This window comes from Aulonocara sp. 'chitande type north' Nkhata Bay, linkage group LG3 (genome assembly GCF_057382095.1).
Source record: "Aulonocara sp. 'chitande type north' Nkhata Bay isolate Kocher_YH1m ecotype deep benthic linkage group LG3, A_spYH_male_GT1.1, whole genome shotgun sequence".
Classification (NCBI taxonomy): Eukaryota; Metazoa; Chordata; class Actinopteri; order Cichliformes; family Cichlidae; genus Aulonocara; species Aulonocara sp. 'chitande type north' Nkhata Bay.
Window position 1 is genome coordinate 61,429,799 of NC_141346.1, and position 18,977 is coordinate 61,448,775.

Sequence of the window (18,977 nt, forward strand, 5' to 3'; positions counted from 1 at the left end):
AGCATAAAATAAAATTTACTATCAGTAACTTCATAGCACCCGCCCAGCAGTATATAAACTCCGTCATGCTAGCTAGTACCAGTTATTCTAAGCGACTGTAAAAAGTCAGCACAACGAAAACAAACTACAACTAAACTTGGTTTATATCTGACACAGATAGACAGCAGGTCATAACTTCTTACCTGAAGTTCAGTTCCTCTGCCACTATGACCGGCGGCCGCCTCGGGTCTCTCCTCCTCTTGCCTCCCCTTTCCCTTATCCACCTGCTGGCCTCCACCACTTGCTGATGTTGCTAAATCTGTGGAAGCTATGCCACAGCTACCGCCAAACAATTCAGTTATTTTTACACATTTGGCAGCGTCTGCCTGAAGGGCTTGTTTCTTTTTGGCCCTAATTTTTTCTGCACCTTCTTTCCTTTTTTTGTTCTCCATTTTCTTTAGTTCATCTATAAGATTGCTAAACAAGGGGGAGGGTGCATCCGACCTCCTCGGCTGTAATTGGTCCAGCCCAGAGTCGATCATGACCAATTGGCCAATCCAACACCTTTCATTATTTATACCCTTCCAAAAGAAAAAAAAAATCGATCGGCCCATAAAAGCAAAAAATCGCCAGCGGCCCACCGGGCAAATGCCCGGTATGCCCGATGGCGAGTCCAGCTATGGTCCTGCACTCTCTCTCTGTTTCTTTCTCTCTGATTGTGGAATAAAAGTATGAACATGTGTTTATAAGTTACACTTGTGTTTGAATCCTGCAGCTTATCACACATTTGATTTCCATGTGTGACGACTGCAAGTGTCCAGAGTGAGGACAGACTGAGGGACCCACTGCTGCACATCATCTGTGAGGCTTTGCAGCCCTGATGATCCACCAGGACAAACTCAGCAGTGTGTGAGGAAGAGGAGGAGGAAGAGCCAGCAGCAGCTGACAGATGGAGAGAATAGACAGACTGTTCCCTGTTTGTGAAGGACTGCTAGGAAAGTTTAACATAACTGTCTGTCCTGAATCAGTCTTATTAGGTAATGTTCAAATAATGTGATCATCCCAGTGTTTCCAGTGTGGGAGAAAGTACTCAGGGCCTTCAAGTTACGCACTATGAAAGGCAGCAACAAGTTTAATGTTCAGAAACCTAAAGTCTGTATCAGCAGCAGAATGGAGCTAAAAATAAATGTTTGTTTCAGTTCTATGAAGCTTTGAGTATTTTGGATCAGTAGCACTGCTGTGTTTGTTGCATCATATTGCTGTAATTGTTTATTTGCTTTATATATTCTGAGCTAAATTGATCTATAATGTTACATCATATTCTATAAGGATGTTATGTGTTTGTAGACTTTCTGCCCAGTTTGACCCATTTAGCAGAAGTCAGCCTGTTTAAGGCTCTGATATCTGTTCTGTATGACTTAAAGCAGTTATGACATGGTCTGATTTTCTCACCCAATAAAGGAATATTTCATTTATCAGTCTACTCTTCATTCTATCAGACACAGTTATCACAGCTCGTACATTTGCTTTTTACACATATATGTAAGCACTGAGCCACATTTAGTAATGCCAACATATTAAAATAACAATATTTCTCTCTTATATATGATACATCTATATACACACTGTCACAGATACTTGAGTGTCTTTGAGTGAAGATTTAAGGTGATAGGAAATATAAATAACTGCAGCTTGAATCTTTGACACAGAGTTCATGCTTCAGAGTTCAGATGTTCAGAGTTCATGGACCGTTGAGGCTGCGAACTTTAAGGCTGCAGACCCTGAATTGGGATACAGCCATCGACTGTGGAAACCTTGCAAGTGGATCGTAAAGGTTGTTACAGAGTCTTTCATGTCTAAATTTGCCGTTAATAATTATATAATTGTAGGAATCATCTAGTTTGCTTACACTGATTACGTTGGCACTTTGTTAGCGCTACAACAACGGTCAGACCCCCGAGGCATCTAAACTTTAGTAAGAATGTGCACTTTTGACACCTCTGGTTAGCATTTAGTGGTCAGTTTCAAACGTATTTGATTTTTGCTTGTTATGAACAAATTCACTTCACTACTTTTCACGATCTGTAACATCAATGCACATTGTTCCATTTACTGCATATTGCACTTTATTCATGTCTCTCATTCCACCTGCAAAAACATTGTAAAGGTCGTCACAGAGAGTTTTATATATGTATAAATACTAATATTCTCTATTTATTCTGTTTTATTGCCCAGATGTTAGTTAGCCTTTGTTCAATTGTCTTTTATATGTCAATAGATACGTATGTCACAAATAAAAGTTTCTTGTAAATTATGTTTTTGTAAAGAATTTTCTCCCAAATCTCTTACATGCTAACTGTAACGTGTTATTTCTGCTAAAACCTGAACTTAAATGTGTATATGGTGTTTATCTGTTTTTCTCTCTGTTTTAGATGCAAATATCAAATTGGAGTTCTGCCTCCAGGCCAGAATTGCAGGAATGCACCACGTGTTGGCTGTTTCACTGCCCTCTGTGCCCCACTCTCAGCCCTGCTGTCAGGGCAAAGATTGAGCAGCATATAAATGGACACATTCAAAGTGCTTTGCCTTTCAAAGGTATGTTGGTATTAAATATACCTCATAGTTAAAGTCATAAATATGCACTTCTTTTCAGCACCTCTGCAGGTCTTTGTTGACTTAAAAGTTATTTTTCACATTGTACAGTTCAGTTCATTCATCAGCGAGAGAAAAAAGTGTTTTCATTAAATATTTTTCCTGTTCACCACATTTCCTGACAGCTCTTGTGATCCACACCATTTTGCTTTCATTATTGAGGACGGCTTGGATATTTTTGTTAATATGTACAATCTGATTGTTAGATAAACTGATTGCATTCTATACAACTACATTTAAATTACATGTTTTTTCTTTTTTTCTCTCTTACAGACAAAATGATGTGCCGGTGCACTTTCACTGCCCTTCTGTAACATGACAGTCATACAGCGTGGGGATATGGCAAGGCAATTATTGTCATGTCAGCATTCAGGACTGCTCCCCACTGAACTCTCCGTGGAGCCTCGTCTCCCTCTCCATGTCTCGTCTCCAGCATCTAAACCATTTCCTGAATCTTGGGTAGAACATTCATGTGCTCCACCCTCTGTGCTAAATGAAACTGGGGCTTGTGGAAAGTCCATGAAAATGAAACGTCCTCACTGTGGTCTTAGTCTTCTTACAAAAAACTTCAAGGCTCACATGATGAGGAGGCATTCAAACAGGTCAATAGATGTTTGCCTGGCCTGTCATCCACAGTGTTTTTGTGTAGAGGGACTTCTTCCTCTTTGTTTTTCAGTTTGCAGAGGACATGGAGCTCTTTTTAAAAGCATGTGCTGACGAGCAGAGACTACAGGTCAAAGCGATGTTTGACATTTAATGGACAGATGAAGGCACTGGCTGTTTGTTTGTGTTTTTTATCTGTTGTTTGTTTTTCAGTGTACAGAATTCCAGTTAAACTTATTATAAAATGCTGTTCACTTGTTTCCATACTTATAGTAAAAAATGTAAGTGTAAATGCAACAGCATTGTTTATACTTGTAACTTCAGAGTAAAAAGCTTATTGTTGATATTAACATTAATGTATTATCCTGTAATCAATAATATTTTTATGCATTTTACGCATTAACCCTCTGATCTCTATCCTGGCCATTTGGGGCCACTTCACTTCTCCTTGTTTGACTGCTACACTGCAGTGGACCAAAAGAATGACGCAGGTTTGATCTTAAGGCTCTAATAGTTGTGTGTGTTGTGCATGACATTGCAACGCAAACATGTATTTGCAAGATAGACTGGAATAAATTATGATGCATCAAATATTACACAGGCTGCAGTGAATTGTTGTTGATACAGGTTATTGAGCTTTGAGTTTCCCAGTCAAACGTAGCTTTGACACACATGCTAACACTCTTACTCTTGTACATTTCATAACAAGACACCATAGCCAAAATATTAGCTCTCAAAAGAAATTCAAAGCTGCAGCTGCAGCACACACAGCAACAAACACTGTTAGTAAATGTGTCCTGGAGTTTCTGCAGGTGCAGAAAGTGCTGCTGCTGTAAGTCAGCCTAACAGCTTCCAGATCACTGATATTTCTGGAAAGATGGCAAGAAGGGCATCACTGCTCATTTCTACAATCTCCCAGATCTTGGAATACAAGCCCCTGTCCCATGAAAACCACTTCACAGTAGTAGGAGTCCACTAAAACCTACAAATGAAGAGTGATCCTGGAAGAAATAGGGCGCACACTAGTGACCTCAACAGTTGCAAGACAGCCTTGTCCCCGATGCTTATATGAAAAAAAATATGAAGATTTATGAAACCATTAGGACTTTATTACTGTTTTATCTGAAAAGCTACTGGTAATATTTAACCTAACTGGGATTTAAAGTGTAAAAAACAGAATGTAGATAAAATTTTGGTTTTGATGAAAAGGAGTGGAGCTTGTGAGCCACAATGTAAGCAGTGTTGCTTTGCTGACATGCACTCGATGCTGGCAGTACAAGCATTGTAGTGGTTCTTATGTTTTTGTAAACTAACTGTATAATATATTGAGCCATTCAACAGTACACAAATGTTTGTAGGCTCCTTTTTGTATGCAACCTGCATGTCTTTCTGAATTAATTGTTTGTTTATATCATGTTTTTCAGGAAAAAGAAGAAGTTAAAGTCAAGTGGAAGCCCTGCTCAACATGGTATGTAGTAACAACTTTGTTGGACGGGAACAGACATTCATACTGTTGATAAATAGTTATCACCTCAATTTGAATTCATGTATTTGGACTAAAGTAAATTGGGAGCTGTTAGCTGTCAAGCTGCTCCTCTGTGAGGAGCTTGATAGCTGTCCACCTCCAAAGTCCATTATGAGTTTTGGAGGTGGACATGGTCAAGACTTTTAAGAGTTGGCATAAGACTTCACTTCTTTATAGAGCTTATAGTTGGGGCTGGTTCAGGTCAGCCCTTAGTTATGCTGTCATAGCACCAGACTGCTGGGGGTTAGTGTCTACTCGTGTCATTGTATATATCCAGGAATATGTGCCTGAGGATAGTTGTCATGAAATCAATATTAAATCAAAGTTTTCCTTAATGACCACAGCTGGCATGAGTTCTCCAAAGCTGCCTGCTGTCTCAGGATCTGTCTCCAAAAAGAACCAGGGAGCGCTAACATGTTATGTTCTAGACTGATGAAGAAAATGCACATTAAACATAGTATAAACTCACTATGTTAAGTAATGTGAAGAGGATGCCTTTAGCTCCTATTGGGTTGGTTCCTTGATCAGTGCAATACAGAATCATTCATCTGGTTTGATGTAATGTCCTTCAAACACGTCAAAATGAGGCTCTGTAGTCTGTGTGGCCTCCACATGCCTGTATGACCTCACTACAACACCTGGGCATGCTCCTGATGAAGTGGCAGATGGTCTCCTGATGGATCTCCTCCCAGACTCCAGGACTAAAGCATCTGCCAACTCCTGGACAGTCTGTGGTGCAGTTGGTGGATGGAGTGAGACGTGATGTCCCAGATGTCCTCAAATGGATTCAGATCTGGGGAATGGGCGGGCCAGTCCACAGCATCAATGCCTTCGTCTTGCAGGAACTGCTGACACACTCCAGCCACATGAGGTCTAGCGCTGTCTTGCATTAGGAGGAACCCGGGGCCACCCGCACCAGCATTTAGTCTCACAAGGGGTCTGAGGATCTAATTTCAGCACCTAATGGCAGTCAGGCTACCTCTGCCGAGCACACGGGGGGCTGTGCGGTCCCCCAAAGAAATGCCACCCACACCATTAGTCACCCACTGCCCAACCATCATGCTGGTGGATGTTTCAGGCAGCAGAAGGTTCTCCAATATGTCTCCAGACTCTGTCACAAGTACTTAGTGTGAACTTGCTTTCATCTGTGAAGAGCACAGGGCGCCAGTGGCAAAGTTGCCAAGCTTGGTGTTCTCTGGCAAATGCCAAACATCCTGCACGGTGTTGGGCTGTAAGCACAACCCCCACCTGTGGACGTCGAGCCCTCATACCACCCTCATGGAGTCAGTATCTGACCGTTTGAGCAGACGTGCATATTTGTGGCCTGCTGGAGGTCATTTTGCACAGCTCTGGCCTTTCTTTCCTACCCCACAGTACCTTTCCTTATCTTTTGTTTCCTACTCTTTTACTTAGTCTTTGATCACGGTTGTCTTTCTAGATAATTAATGTCATTTGTTCTGGGGCGAGTCACTGGCTCGGGTGCATTCTGGGACTGTCAGTTCACCAGTGTGCTGGCATGCTTCTTAACAAACACACCACTACAGCAAACATCTCAGTTGTACTTGTTGATTTCTTCAACAAAACACTGAACAAAACATGTCCTTGTGAGTGTGCTGCCTGGTGCTTTTACATTTTGTGGTAATTTGAGCAGCCCAGAAAGCATCCCATGAATTCAATTATGTTATTGTATCTGAACATGTACACGAGTCATTAAATTAGATGGGAAAGAATGATTCAGGGTAAACAACTGCACCAAGGGAATTACATTTTTCTTCTCAACATGTAAAATGTCTGTTGATAAGCAATTTCTAAAACAGACATTATAAAAATCACATTAAACAGATGTGATTAACTTTTTATTCTAGCAAACATAACATCAATGATGACACAATCAGTCTTCATCAGAAGTGCTCAAATCACTCTCATCGTCTGAAACGTCCTCCTCCTCCTCCGAGTCCATTTCCAGGAGTGGTTGGTGGCTGAGGATTCTCTTGTACACGTCCTTTACTTTGAGCGTTTCAGCTTTCAGTTCACTTTGTTTTTAAACCAGGCTATGGAGTCCTTTCTGTGCATCCTCCGACATGCCAACAAGGGAGGCTGTAAAAACAACAAAACTATTAAATATAAGTAAAACAAACAAACAAACAAACCTCACCTCATAAACACAAGGAGTTAGGATCATGTAATTAAACTTTTTTTAAGGGAGAAGGCAGTGTTAGCTAGCAACCCAAATATAGGTAAATGTCACGGGCTGCGATGGCAGACCGTGGAGTGACAGTGAAAGCAGGGCCCAAACGCGAGACTCTAAGTGAAGGACAGTGGATTTATTTACAGGAGGTGAAAAACACACAACTATATACAAAATCCCAGCACTGTGGTCCCGTGGTGATTCTCCCTGAATCCCACACAGTGCAGATGTCCGTGAGAAGTGAAAGGTGGCGACTCCAAAAAACTCCAATTCCCACACCGTGACTTTAGAGGCGTACTCCGCTCCCGATTCCTGGTAACACAAAAGGCAGAGGGTTAGCAGGGGATCTGTTTCCGCGGAGGTTACGTAAAAGCTCACGGCAGTACTGACGAGTTCTGACTCAAGGATCCAGCGTCGGCCTCAGCTCAGCTGCAGTCCTAAATGCCGTTCCTAGATGAGCGTAATCTGCTGCAGCTGGCAGAGGACGACGAGCGGCAGGTGCGGCCGTCTCTCGAGTAGACCACTTCCGGGTTCGCAGTCTCCTCAGCGAACCCACACCTCCGGAAGCTCACACAGAGACACATGGAGAGATGGAGAGCAAACCAATACAACACACGGAAAACATAAACATAAACATACACTGAAAATGCCTGAGCCCTGGGTCCCTAGACCCAGGCCATGACAGTACCCCCCCTCTAAGGGTCGGCTCCCGACGACCCAAAAACACAAACCAAAAACAACAGTACAACCAACCCAGGGCGGGCGGCGGGAGGTCCAGGACGGAGGGCCCCAAAACCACTCCGCTAAACAGCCACTACAAAGCAACAACAGAAAAACACAGTTCAACAGTCCAATCCCCCGGTCCAGCGGCAGCAAACACAGTTCCGGCGGCCGACCCGCAGGATGGCAAAACAAGCGGGACCCGCCGCGGGTTAGACAGTGGCGGCAAAACAGTTCAGGTGGCCTACCTCTAACCCCTTGATGGAAACGCTGCTCCTCCGGCGGCCTGCCACGGGTCCGGTGGTGGCGGAACGGTTCTGGTGGCCTGCCACGGGTCCGGTGGCGGCGGCGCTGCTCCTCCGGCGGCCTGCCACAGGTCCGGTGGCGGCGGAACGGTTCTGGTGGCCTGCCACGGGTCCGATGGCAACGTCGCTGCTCCAGTGAGCAACAGCGAGGCGTGGCACATGGTCTATGACGCGCCGGTCGCTGACGTGGACGCACTGGACGTGGATGGCGTGGAGGCCGCGCTAGACGTGGAGGTCCCTCCGGTTCGCTGACCTCCGGCTGAGCGGGCCCCTCCTCGGCTGGCAGCGAGAGCCCCTCCTCGGCTGGCAGCGCCGGTTGTTCCTTCCGCTCGCCGAGCTCCTCTGCTGGTGGTTCGCTGAGCTCCTCCGGCTCGCTGAGCTCCTGCTCGGGCATGCTGAGCTGCTCCTGCTCGCTGAGCTGCTCCTGCTCGGGCATGCTGAGCTGCTCCTGCTCGGGCATGCTGAGCTCCTCCGGCTCGCTGAGCTCGGCTGGCAGCGCCGGTTGTTCCTTCCGCTCGCCGAGCTCCTCTGCTGGTGGTTCGCTGAGCTGCTCCTGCTCGCTGAGCTCCTCCGGCTCGCTGAGCTCCACAGCTGGCGACGCGGGCTCCTCCCGCTCGCTGAGCTCCTGCTCGGGCATGCTGAGCTCCTCAGCTGGCCGTGCGGGCACCTCCGGCTGCGCTCCAGTCACAGATGGATGATCCGGAGGCGAAGATGGTGATGCGGTGTACGCAGGCGGGGAAGGTGAAGGCAGAGCCGGTGAAGAAGATGGCAGAGGGGTGACTACATGCGGATGAGATGACGACGGCGCTACATCCACAGATGGTGAAGCCGCCAGCGGCATGGAGACTGCTGAATGAGGCGACGCTAGTCGTACTGTAGGCCGGCTTGCAGCAGCGTCAGCGGCGTCACCATCTACTGAAAACAAAAAAGCAGATGGGGTGAGAAATGAAAAAGTGTCCTTATTACTCACCACAGCCGGTTCTTGAGATGTCCGGGAGGGCGGCTGCGGTGAGGAACGCTGGCGGCGCGAACGTCGTTTCCATGTAGACGTCGGGGCCGGCGTCTCAGGCTGTGAATCCACCAGCTGTCCGGGCCGGTGAGCAGCCTGAGGAGGAGAGTGGAGGTGGAGGGTGGAAAGCAGGAAGTCCAGGACAACTGAATTAAGGGAGTCCACCAACCAGGGGAATTCAAACAGCATCCCCTGCAGCCGCCTCTCCACGGCGCGACGCAACCCCTCCGTGGGCTTCTCCCACCACAACTCACACATGCGGTAAACCTTGTCCATAACCTCCCCCCTGAGCCTCTCCTCAGAGACCGCTGGGTCCAGACGTGGCGCTGTAAACCGAGCTGAAGGTGGCCGCTGATCGGCTAACCGAACTGAAGATGGCTGCTGATCAGCTAACCGAACTGAAGGTGGCTGCTGATCAGCTGACTGAACAAACATAGCCCCAGAATAAAGAGTTCCAGACGAAACAGTCTTGATTCCTGGATTTGAAAGAACGTCAGGCGCACAGTCTTCTGAACCTATGGGAGAATAATCGCTCTTAAAACGAAAACTTCTATTTTCCCAAACCGGAGAAACACGAGCTGTAGTGTTCATGAAGCTGGCGGAATGTGACGAGGGCGGATTTTGATGTGGCTGCTCCTGCAGTGATGTGGGAGCGCTGGGTGTGTCGGGTGGCACGAGAATAATCCCTAGCATCTTATAAAATGCCCGAGCGGGCGTAAGCTGATTGCTGTCAGGCTCATAGTAATCCTCCCGGGACCGGCTAGGGCGTTCTCTGCGAGACCGAGGCGTCCGCGGAGAGGAAGCAGACGAGTGGGCCGAAGGGTAGGCTGCCAGCGAGGAACGGCAGCACGGAGGCCCTCCAAGCACTAGTCGGGTCCCGTCAAAACGGGAGCTGCGCTTCCGCGGTGAGTCCGCTGGGTCCATAGTGGCTGGATCCTTCTGTCACGGGCTGCGATGGCAGACCGTGGAGTGACAGTGAAAGCAGGGCCCAAACGCGAGACTCTAAGTGAAGGACAGTGGATTTATTTACAGGAGGTGAAAAACACACAACTATATACAAAATCCCAGCACTGTGGTCCCGTGGTGATTCTCCCTGAATCCCACACAGTGCAGATGTCCGTGAGAAGTGAAAGGTGGCGACTCCAAAAAACTCCAATTCCCACACCGTGACTTTAGAGGCGTACTCCGCTCCCGATTCCTGGTAACACAAAAGGCAGAGGGTTAGCAGGGGATCTGTTTCCGCGGAGGTTACGTAAAAGCTCACGGCAGTACTGACGAGTTCTGACTCAAGGATCCAGCGTCGGCCTCAGCTCAGCTGCAGTCCTAAATGCCGTTCCTAGACGAGCGTAATCTGCTGCAGCTGGCAGAGGACGACGAGCGGCAGGTGCGGCCGTCTCTCGAGTAGACCACTTCCGGGTTCGCAGTCTCCTCAGCGAACCCACACCTCCGGAAGCTCACACAGAGACACATGGAGAGATGGAGAGCAAACCAATACAACACACGGAAAACATAAACATAAACATACACTGAAAATGCCTGAGCCCTGGGTCCCTAGACCCAGGCCATGACAGTAAAAGATCCAGTAAGACTTTAGCATCTGCTATTATTTTCAATCAATTCATCACCAAATGTATAAATAAATAAAAGATGTGCTTACAGTCTGAGGAGATTGTCCCCAACACCACAGATCGCATTCGCAACACTGTCCAGTGATGCTGCATCTCCCTGCAAAGGATCATCTCCTCCTCTCTCAGGCGCCTCACAGCCATCACCTTCTCAAAGACCTTTCTCTTTGTCCGGAGGTCAGCAGCAGCTGCAGTTTAACAACATCAGATGGGAAAACATAGCAGCATATTATGATTCAAGAACAAAACATTCAACTGCTGCTCAGATACTGGGAGTTTGTTTAAAAAGGATATTTAGAAATCAAGAGCTTACGTTCACTTGTGCTCTGCCAGGGCCAAACGTCGCTCTGCATGAGGGCATCACTGGATACGATTTGCTTTGTTGCTTGTTTCCTTGTTGTAGTCGTCAACAGCAGCCGCCAAGCGTTTCTTCTCATCTAAGATGACCTTGTGAATTCTGTGTCGCCTCTTGTTGCTATCTGTAAATAATCATAAAAAGGAACACCTTCACATAATGCATATATTTACATTTTAATCTACACTCATCAATTCGTTTGCTAGAACAAATCACATCCAGCTTAAACAAACCTGGATCTGATTTTTTTCTGTTTACAAAGTAGCTGTACAAGCTGTACAAACTGAGCATCAAACGGTCCGTTTCAAAGAAACTGTGACACCATTTTGTCTGTAAAGACTTTGTGTTCGCACTCTGATGATGACGACAAGCTGCTCTACTCGTGCCTGCAACGCTCCAAGGCTGCCATCAGTTTGATCCGTTTCTAAGTGAGAGGAATATTAATCAGAACACAGGATGAGTAACAGTCACCAAACTACAGTGGACTCTGTAATCACTGACTTGATGATATTCATTATAAGACATCTGGAGCCTTCATGTGCTGCATTATCATGAGATAACAAGTATGTTGGTGTTCAGCTTTATAAAACCAACTAGTACGACATCACTTCAACCCAGGTCCAATCCAATTTGATCAAACGCAACAACTCTGCCATCAATTCTGCTTTTACAAGCTTATTTTTCATTGTTTGTTGACACTGTCAGAAAGATCTTAACTCTAAGTTCTTTAATGAGGCCATGGTGGGTCCTGTTGTTATACACGAGTGCATTATATTGAGACTCACCTTCAGCCCATTGCTGCAGTGTGTCGTCATCCACACCCAGCTCATTTCTGCTCGCATTCAGGCTCTCCACTTGTTCTCTAAGGATCCTTATGATCTAAGAATACATTAATAAATGTCATTCATATGGACATTTTTAGAGTACTGGTGTTTTTGCCCCATTACCACACACATTAAAATGGGTGTTGAAAAAATGACCTTTAGATATCTCTGGCTCAAAGTGCGGCCCAGTTGTTCCACTTTCCTTTTGTTCCAGCCCAAAGCCAGGAGGCTCAGCATGTCTGTTCGCCCTGCATTTCAGTTAGTATACAAATAAGAATGAATGAGCAGGAGACTGAGTGGAATCTCACACACAGACACACACCTGCTTTAGACATGTACTTCGTTGTGATGGCCGCCCTAGACAGGAAACTGTTTACTTGCTCCACCTCTTCTCCAACTGTAGAACCGGCCCCATCCTGAAACGCACCTCCCCATTTGATCTATAGAAAGGAGGTCACAATACATGACTGCTGAATTCATTCAACCTTATAACAAAATGTCTTAAACGTATCCAAGACTACAAGCTGCAGTATACCTCGCACATCCAAGTGTGAGCTACTCAAAATGAAGTACACATTAAGATAAAGTCAAGTAAATAGTATTACGACAACACCAAGAGAAAAACAAAATAAATATCCACCCATCCAAATATGTATCCACACACACACACGTATGAGTATATGGTTATGGCGTTAACGTCATTTTAACAAGATTAACGCTGACAGCACTGATATATATGTGTATCTTACATCATTTGTGTGTCTCTGGATGTATTTCACAAACTCAGCAACTTCCTCATCTTTCTCAATGAAGACACCTTCAAAGTTCCCCTGCTCTGAAGTGCTGAACGAACACGGTGACAGTTGTTTGAAAAGAAACATCAAAATACAATTTTTGTACAAATCCATATTTGATTTATGTCCACAATGCATAACGTACCTTGCATTTGATTGAAAGCGATAAAGCTTGCAGTTTCCATCAACTGAGACGGCGAGCATGTCTGGAGTGCAGGCAGGGCAGCTAAAGCATGGCTCCTTGCACATCCTGTCCACCTCACACTTTACAGCACTCCACTCCAAGAAACTTTTGCTGAAGGCATCAGCTGATATTCGGCCAGTCTTTTAAGTAGAGGACAAACAACAGAATATTCACGGACAGTCATCATAAACATTGATTTGCACAATTTCCTTAAACTTGACAAATTTAGAAACTCACCCTTCCAAAATGGGCTGTTCGTTCATCCAGCACTTTGACAAAGGCCTTAAGTGACATCCCTGCTGCAGCTTCTTAATGTCATAGAAAGACTGAAAGACATCCATTGAAAACAGGGTGCAGAAATTTAAGGTGCCAGGCCAATATCCACCACCCTGGAAGTCCTTAACTGAGGGGGACCACATTAGGCCACAGCTGGTGCAGCTCACCACTGGCAGTGCAAGGTTATAACGGCCTTTAGGAAGGATAAGGAGAAATCCAGTCATGGCTCAACAAAGACATTCATTTTTTCCCATGTTGTTTTCAAAGCGGTCTGGTAAATCCAAATGACCTTTGACAGGTGCCCACATATACTGCGGGCCGAGGGTAATTCAAAACAATGTAGCAATGTACAATTTGCAATAAAACCTGCAAACACATCTATTGTGTATGTACTGTGTGACAAAAGAGCAACTTACCATTTATGGTTACAAGAGCCACAATTGCACCGGGTGAAACCTCAACGTTACCTGCTGGGCAGTCACACACAGTCTGGTCTTTGCACAGGCAACAGCCGAACTAACATTAAAAACACACAATATATATAAAAAGAATTGGAAATTAAATGATACACAATAAATATACAATAACAGCACACACTCATAGTACATAGCAATAAATGCATAAGACTTAAAAACCGTACATATTGGATTGTGAAACTCTGATGAAGGCTGCAAAAACCCTCCTGTTACTGCCTCTCTGCTGTGCAGGACAAAGCGTGTGTGAACTGCAATATCACAGTCAGCACAAAGGAATGGAAGAGGCAGGCAGTCCAGACACCTCACAACTACTTGTTTGCCACACTGACACACACGGTGTGACTGTGGATCCAGAGTAGCTAACATATTGTCTATAAGACAAGGCCTGGCCTCTTTCCACTTTAGCAAGGACACCATGTTTCTGATCGCCCAGTGAGTAGCAGCTGACTCAGACAACGTCTCACAAGTCATGGCTGCGTCCTCTTCTCCATCCTCCAACAACTGAAGGAGCTCCTGACGAAGCACCTCAGTTCCACACACTAACAGAAAAAAAATAAAGAAACTCTTCCACAAAGTGAAAAACACTCTAGGCCGTATGTTTCTTAGGACTGCACAAAAGCCCTGCCTAACTCAACTATAACAACAAATATAAAAGTAAAGGAATCACAATATATACAAGAAGGTAAAGTACCTTTTGTTGGGTTGACACTGGCAACATAACTAGGTTCTTCACGTGGACACTGATGCTGATCTGCAGACACTGGGGGGAAAAAGAGATTGAAGAATATTTACTTACTGAAATTCTTTGGTGAAAACAAGTTGTGAGCTAAAATCAATGGTTGTGAGAACACTGACCACGTGGCAACTAGTACTTCGACTGGATGATGGTCTTTGAGGAATAAAATCTCCCTGTCTGTCAAGGGCGGCATCACTTACATTTTGATTAGATACCTTGAGTTTGTAAATGATCAGATTACATAATTGGAATACAATGTATCCAATTCAGGGTTGCAGGAGGATGAAGCCTATCCCAGCTGATACAGGACAAAGACAGGCTGCCAGTTTATTGCAGGGCTAACACAATATGTGTAACAGAAAATCCACTTAAATGTTTGATATTTCTTATAATAATCATAATTATGACTATTATTTAAAGGTTTCTTTAAATAATACATTTTGATTTTTTATAACCTCTAAAATATAAACCTGAGCTGTTTCAGATTCTGACCTCTGACCTCACTGCAGCTCCCTTAACATCACACATTTTTCAACCTTTAGTGAAATGAAATCATGTGTGGTAGAGCGTTTTAACCGCACCTTAAAGGGGAAAATGTGGAAATACTTAACATCAGTTAACTCGCCAAGATATGTTAATGTGATCCAAGATCTTGTACAGTCCTATAACCTGTCTTATCACAGCTCTATCAAAATGACCCCACCGAGGTGTGCAAAGATAATGAGAAAGCAGTCTTTAACACCCTGTACAAAATGAAACCCCAAAAACCGGTGACTTTTAAATTTAATGTGGGCGATACAGAGAGAATATCTAAACTACGAGGCATATTCTGAAAGGGTTACCATCAGACCTACACAGACGAGTACTTTACCATAAAGGAGCGTTTAGGAAGAGACCCTCCCGTATACAAACTAGAGGATCTCACAGGAGCTGCAGTGAAAGGTGTAATTTACGAACCTGAGATACAGCAGGTGACTATTGACAAAAACAAAAGGTTTAAAATAGAGAAAATACTTGGCAGAAAAAAAGAGGCACTTGGCACTTGAGTTTCCGAGCATTTTTATCCTGAGGTTATAACACCTATTGTTTTAAATGAACCGTATGAGGTCGGTGTTATAGAATTTCAATACCCAAGACTATGGTTGTCTTTTCCACAATCAGATTCGCGAGTGGAAATTTATGATCCAGTCACAAATGGAGCATTGTCCATAACCGTGATTGAGCTGTCTGTGGGGCATTATGCATCTGTGGCGCAGATAATAAAACATTAAAACATAACACCGACATTAAAACACAATACAGTGAAGTTAGTAACTATGTTAGTGTTATGGGCCCTATAGGGGCACAGTTCTCACATTTAGAGGGAGACTGGCAGGAATCTTAGGATTCAAATCAGAAGACCCGTTTGTACTTCTTTATAAAAACACATACGCATCACATCCTGCAGACGTATACGGCGGAAAATAGAACATTTTTATTTATGCAGATATTGTTGATTACCAGCTTGTGGGTGACGCCCATGCGCGGCTATTAAGAGCAATAAATATAACAGACGATGACCGTCGGGGAGCCATTCTTCAATTTGACAGCCCACACTGCACACAGGTCTCGAAATCCTTAATCGATGACATAGAAATTGATTTGATAGACGACCAAAATCAACACATACCGTTTTTCAGGCTGGTGGCGAATTGAATGGTTATATTGGGACCAGCACGCAATGTGGTGCAGGTCTGGGAGGTTTGTTCAGCAGCCTGTTTAGAATTGCTGTACCATTGTTTAAAAAAGGAGTCAGCACAGTCAAACCCCACCTAAAAACAGCAGCATCAGGCATAGTGTCTGATGTGATATCCAACATAACCAAGCCAACATCTACTAAGCAGGATGGCAACGGCTTGTATGTGTATACACCCAAACCTTCTAAGACCCCTCCCACTGCACTTCTTTTTTAGCTGTCTGTACTGTTGATCAGTCATTTTGATCAGTCAGTCTTTACTGACGAAGTGTTTTAGAATATTTTCCCTAACAGTACTGTTGATCAGTCAGCGGGATAACACCTTTCAAAACATTGAGCGATATCTCACACAGAGCATTAATAAAATCCATGCTTGCATTACAAATAATATTCCTCCGTACGCTGGGTGGGGATTTATACAACAACTCCAACAGTGCAATGTTTCTCTGCATCCGTGAATACGACATCCTTTTTACCGCTTTAGCCGTTTTTTGGGGATATAAACAACTTGACGATCTGACAACAAATTGGTTCTGAGTCTTAAATAGTCAGGCGTCTTAGATTTATAATCGATTAGAAGATACCCGTATGGGGTGGATGTGGCATCATTAAAAGCTTCTAAGAAGTATTTTGTATTACCTGGAAACATCTGTCTACCTAAAACTGAAATTTGATATTTATCTCTGGGGTTGTTAAACAGAGTTAAATAATTAGTGTTCAACGAAATTGTTGCATAAACAAATTCTGAACTAAATACATGCAGCTCAAGTTCCTATGATGAACGTATTGTGTGAACACATTTTGAACTTCTATGCTGTCAGACGCAGTATTCATCACATCGTTCTTATCCGGAGGTAAAAGGACATCGTCACTCAGAGACTCCGGTATACCATTCACAAAGGTGATTTTTCATATATATATATATATATATATTTATATATATATGTATATATATATATATATATATATATATATATATATATATATATATATATATATATATGTGCGCAGGACCCTCAAGCTCCCAGGCCTCTGGTAGAGGACCCGAGCTTGAAGGATAAACCGCCCGCAGGGGCGTGCTGGTTTTTTTTTATAAATATATATATATAACTGATTGTATCTGCAGTTTACAGTGAGCACTGAGGGAAGTCAGAAGTGGGTTTAAATTGGGATTCTGGGTAAAAAAGGGGGTGTAGGAAGTAGATTTAGGACATTTCACATTTCACAGGTGCTGTCTTAGAGCTTGATTTATTTGTTGTGGATAGAAGTAATTATGACAAAATAATAATGAAACATTGAAAACATAAAACCCGTTGAGGGGACAGATAGGGTTGGGCAATTGAAAGGTTTCATTTTGTTTAGCATAATCTCTTTTGTTATATTTTAGCCTTTTAACATGCAGGTAAACTTAATGGGATAAATTAGGAATTATGTCGTGTTTCTTAGGAAACACGAAAAGGGGAGAACTGTCATGTAATTAATATATTCTTAGTGCTTATTTTCTAATTATATTGTTTTATGTACTTTAATAATGAAGGTTTGTAAAGCAAGGCCACTTTTGACTCACAAACTAAGTGCTCAGCCAGACTGAAAAACAGGAAGTTAGTGTAGAAATATACAAGCATATTAATAAATACAGGAAGCCAGACAGAAAAGAGGAACTTGTACCATATAAGGAGTTGTTGAAACTGTGTGACGTGTAAAGTACCAAAATAACACCTATATGAGACACATTTTTAGCTTCTAATGTTAGAGATCCTACAACTGCCATTGGGCCCATCTGATCTCTTCCGGAAGATGATTGAATAAAGAATTATAAATGTTTTGACCACTATGAGTCGGGTTTTCTCTGTTCTATCATGGGGATCAAAGAATCGGGTTTTAATACCAGTCCACTGCTGCCACCTGTGGCCAAGTGCCATAGCCTACTACTAGATGAACTTGTGACACACATCTGCAGTAGAGGCTGAGTGGCTGCTCTCACACCTGGAGCATTCAAATTGACCCACAAACACGCTGAAAGATGCAATGCCATCAATGTGGATTGTCCAGACTGAGAGACCTCTTCCCTCTGACCCCTCCCCAAACCCTCAAACCCTCCTACCCACCTCGACATACAAACTCTGTGTGGCTTCACGTGTTTTGTTGATGTTTACATGATCGAAATAACTTGAACACAAACACAAACAAACAAAGAGGAAGACCACACCGGAAGGAAACAACTACAAGTCCCAGCATCCTCTGTGTTTAGGGAGGTGCAGTGAAAGTGAAAGTATTGAGCCTCCGTTCAGAGCAGCAGGAGGAGGAAGGTGGAGCTGAGGCAGGTGAGTGTTAACATGAATATGTTTCTTCTTATGACATAAAATAATTCCACGCTGTACACTGACTTCATTTACTGAGGTTATATTTATCGAGTTTTTATTTCCTGATGTTCGTATGTGTCATACGTATTCCAGTCGCCAATTCTGAATTATAACTAACATTAAAAACACATTTAAGGAGGAGAGAGAGCAAAAAATTTCGATTAACATCTGATGTTTGGGTTGTAGTTATTACAAATATGGTCGCAGCTGTGGTTCAGGTTAGAGTGAGTGTCCATGGAATAAATGTAAGTCAGTGAACTGGAAACATGTCTGTGTTCAAACGTTTTTTCCTTTTTATAATGAGTCTAATCAAAGGTGGACAGAAGTATCTCCACTGTGACTTTTCTGTGTCACCATCAGAGCTTCTGCACAGTGTTTCTGGGGCAGATAACATTGCAGCATTATGGAGACATTATGGAGACAAAAAGAAAAGCGTCTGGACTTCTTTAAGTTAAACTTAAAGAAGTCCAGACGCTTTTCTTGGACTGTTGGTTTCAGTGTTTAGTCTCATTCACACACTCCCTCAGACTCTTCACACACACTGATTTGCTGACATAAACACACTCCTGTGTGCTTCACACACACACTGAGGACCATCTACAGACTGTGAGCTCCGTCTTCTTTGTCT

General features: G+C 43.8%; 2 protein-coding genes and 1 long non-coding RNA gene across 7 annotated transcripts in view; 1 reads left to right on the top strand and 2 right to left on the bottom strand.

The window, feature by feature from the left end:
• Positions 1-18,977, top strand: part of LOC147336447 (protein NLRC3-like) — a 154,882-nt gene that overhangs the window by 90,449 nt on the left and 45,456 nt on the right. The window lies entirely within an intron of this gene.
• The window catches only part of LOC147336449 (uncharacterized), a 137,123-nt gene continuing 125,562 nt past the window's right edge, over positions 7,417-18,977 (bottom strand). The window contains exons 1-2 of one of the 2 annotated variants that reach the window (XM_086287026.1): positions 10,258-10,484; positions 7,417-10,179 (exon numbers count right to left, since the gene is read on the bottom strand). In XM_086287026.1, coding sequence (XP_086143152.1) covers positions 7,491-9,905 — 2,415 coding nt within the window. In that variant the 5' untranslated portion in view covers positions 9,906-10,179; positions 10,258-10,484 and the 3' untranslated portion in view covers positions 7,417-7,490. Of the gene's footprint in view, positions 10,180-10,257; positions 10,485-18,977 lie in introns of those variants that run through there. The other variant, XM_086287025.1, reaches the window with a different exon arrangement.
• LOC147336450 (uncharacterized) lies at positions 11,218-14,745 on the bottom strand. 3 transcript variants are annotated; one of them, XR_015128529.1, is made up of 4 exons: positions 14,371-14,745; positions 14,207-14,275; positions 11,942-14,054; positions 11,218-11,840 (listed from the first exon to the last, which is right to left on the bottom strand). It is a non-coding gene; the product is annotated as an uncharacterized LOC147336450 (long non-coding RNA). The 3 variants fall into 3 exon arrangements; XR_015128530.1 differs by having other exon boundaries at positions 11,942-13,232; positions 13,456-14,275; XR_015128528.1 differs by having other exon boundaries at positions 11,942-14,275.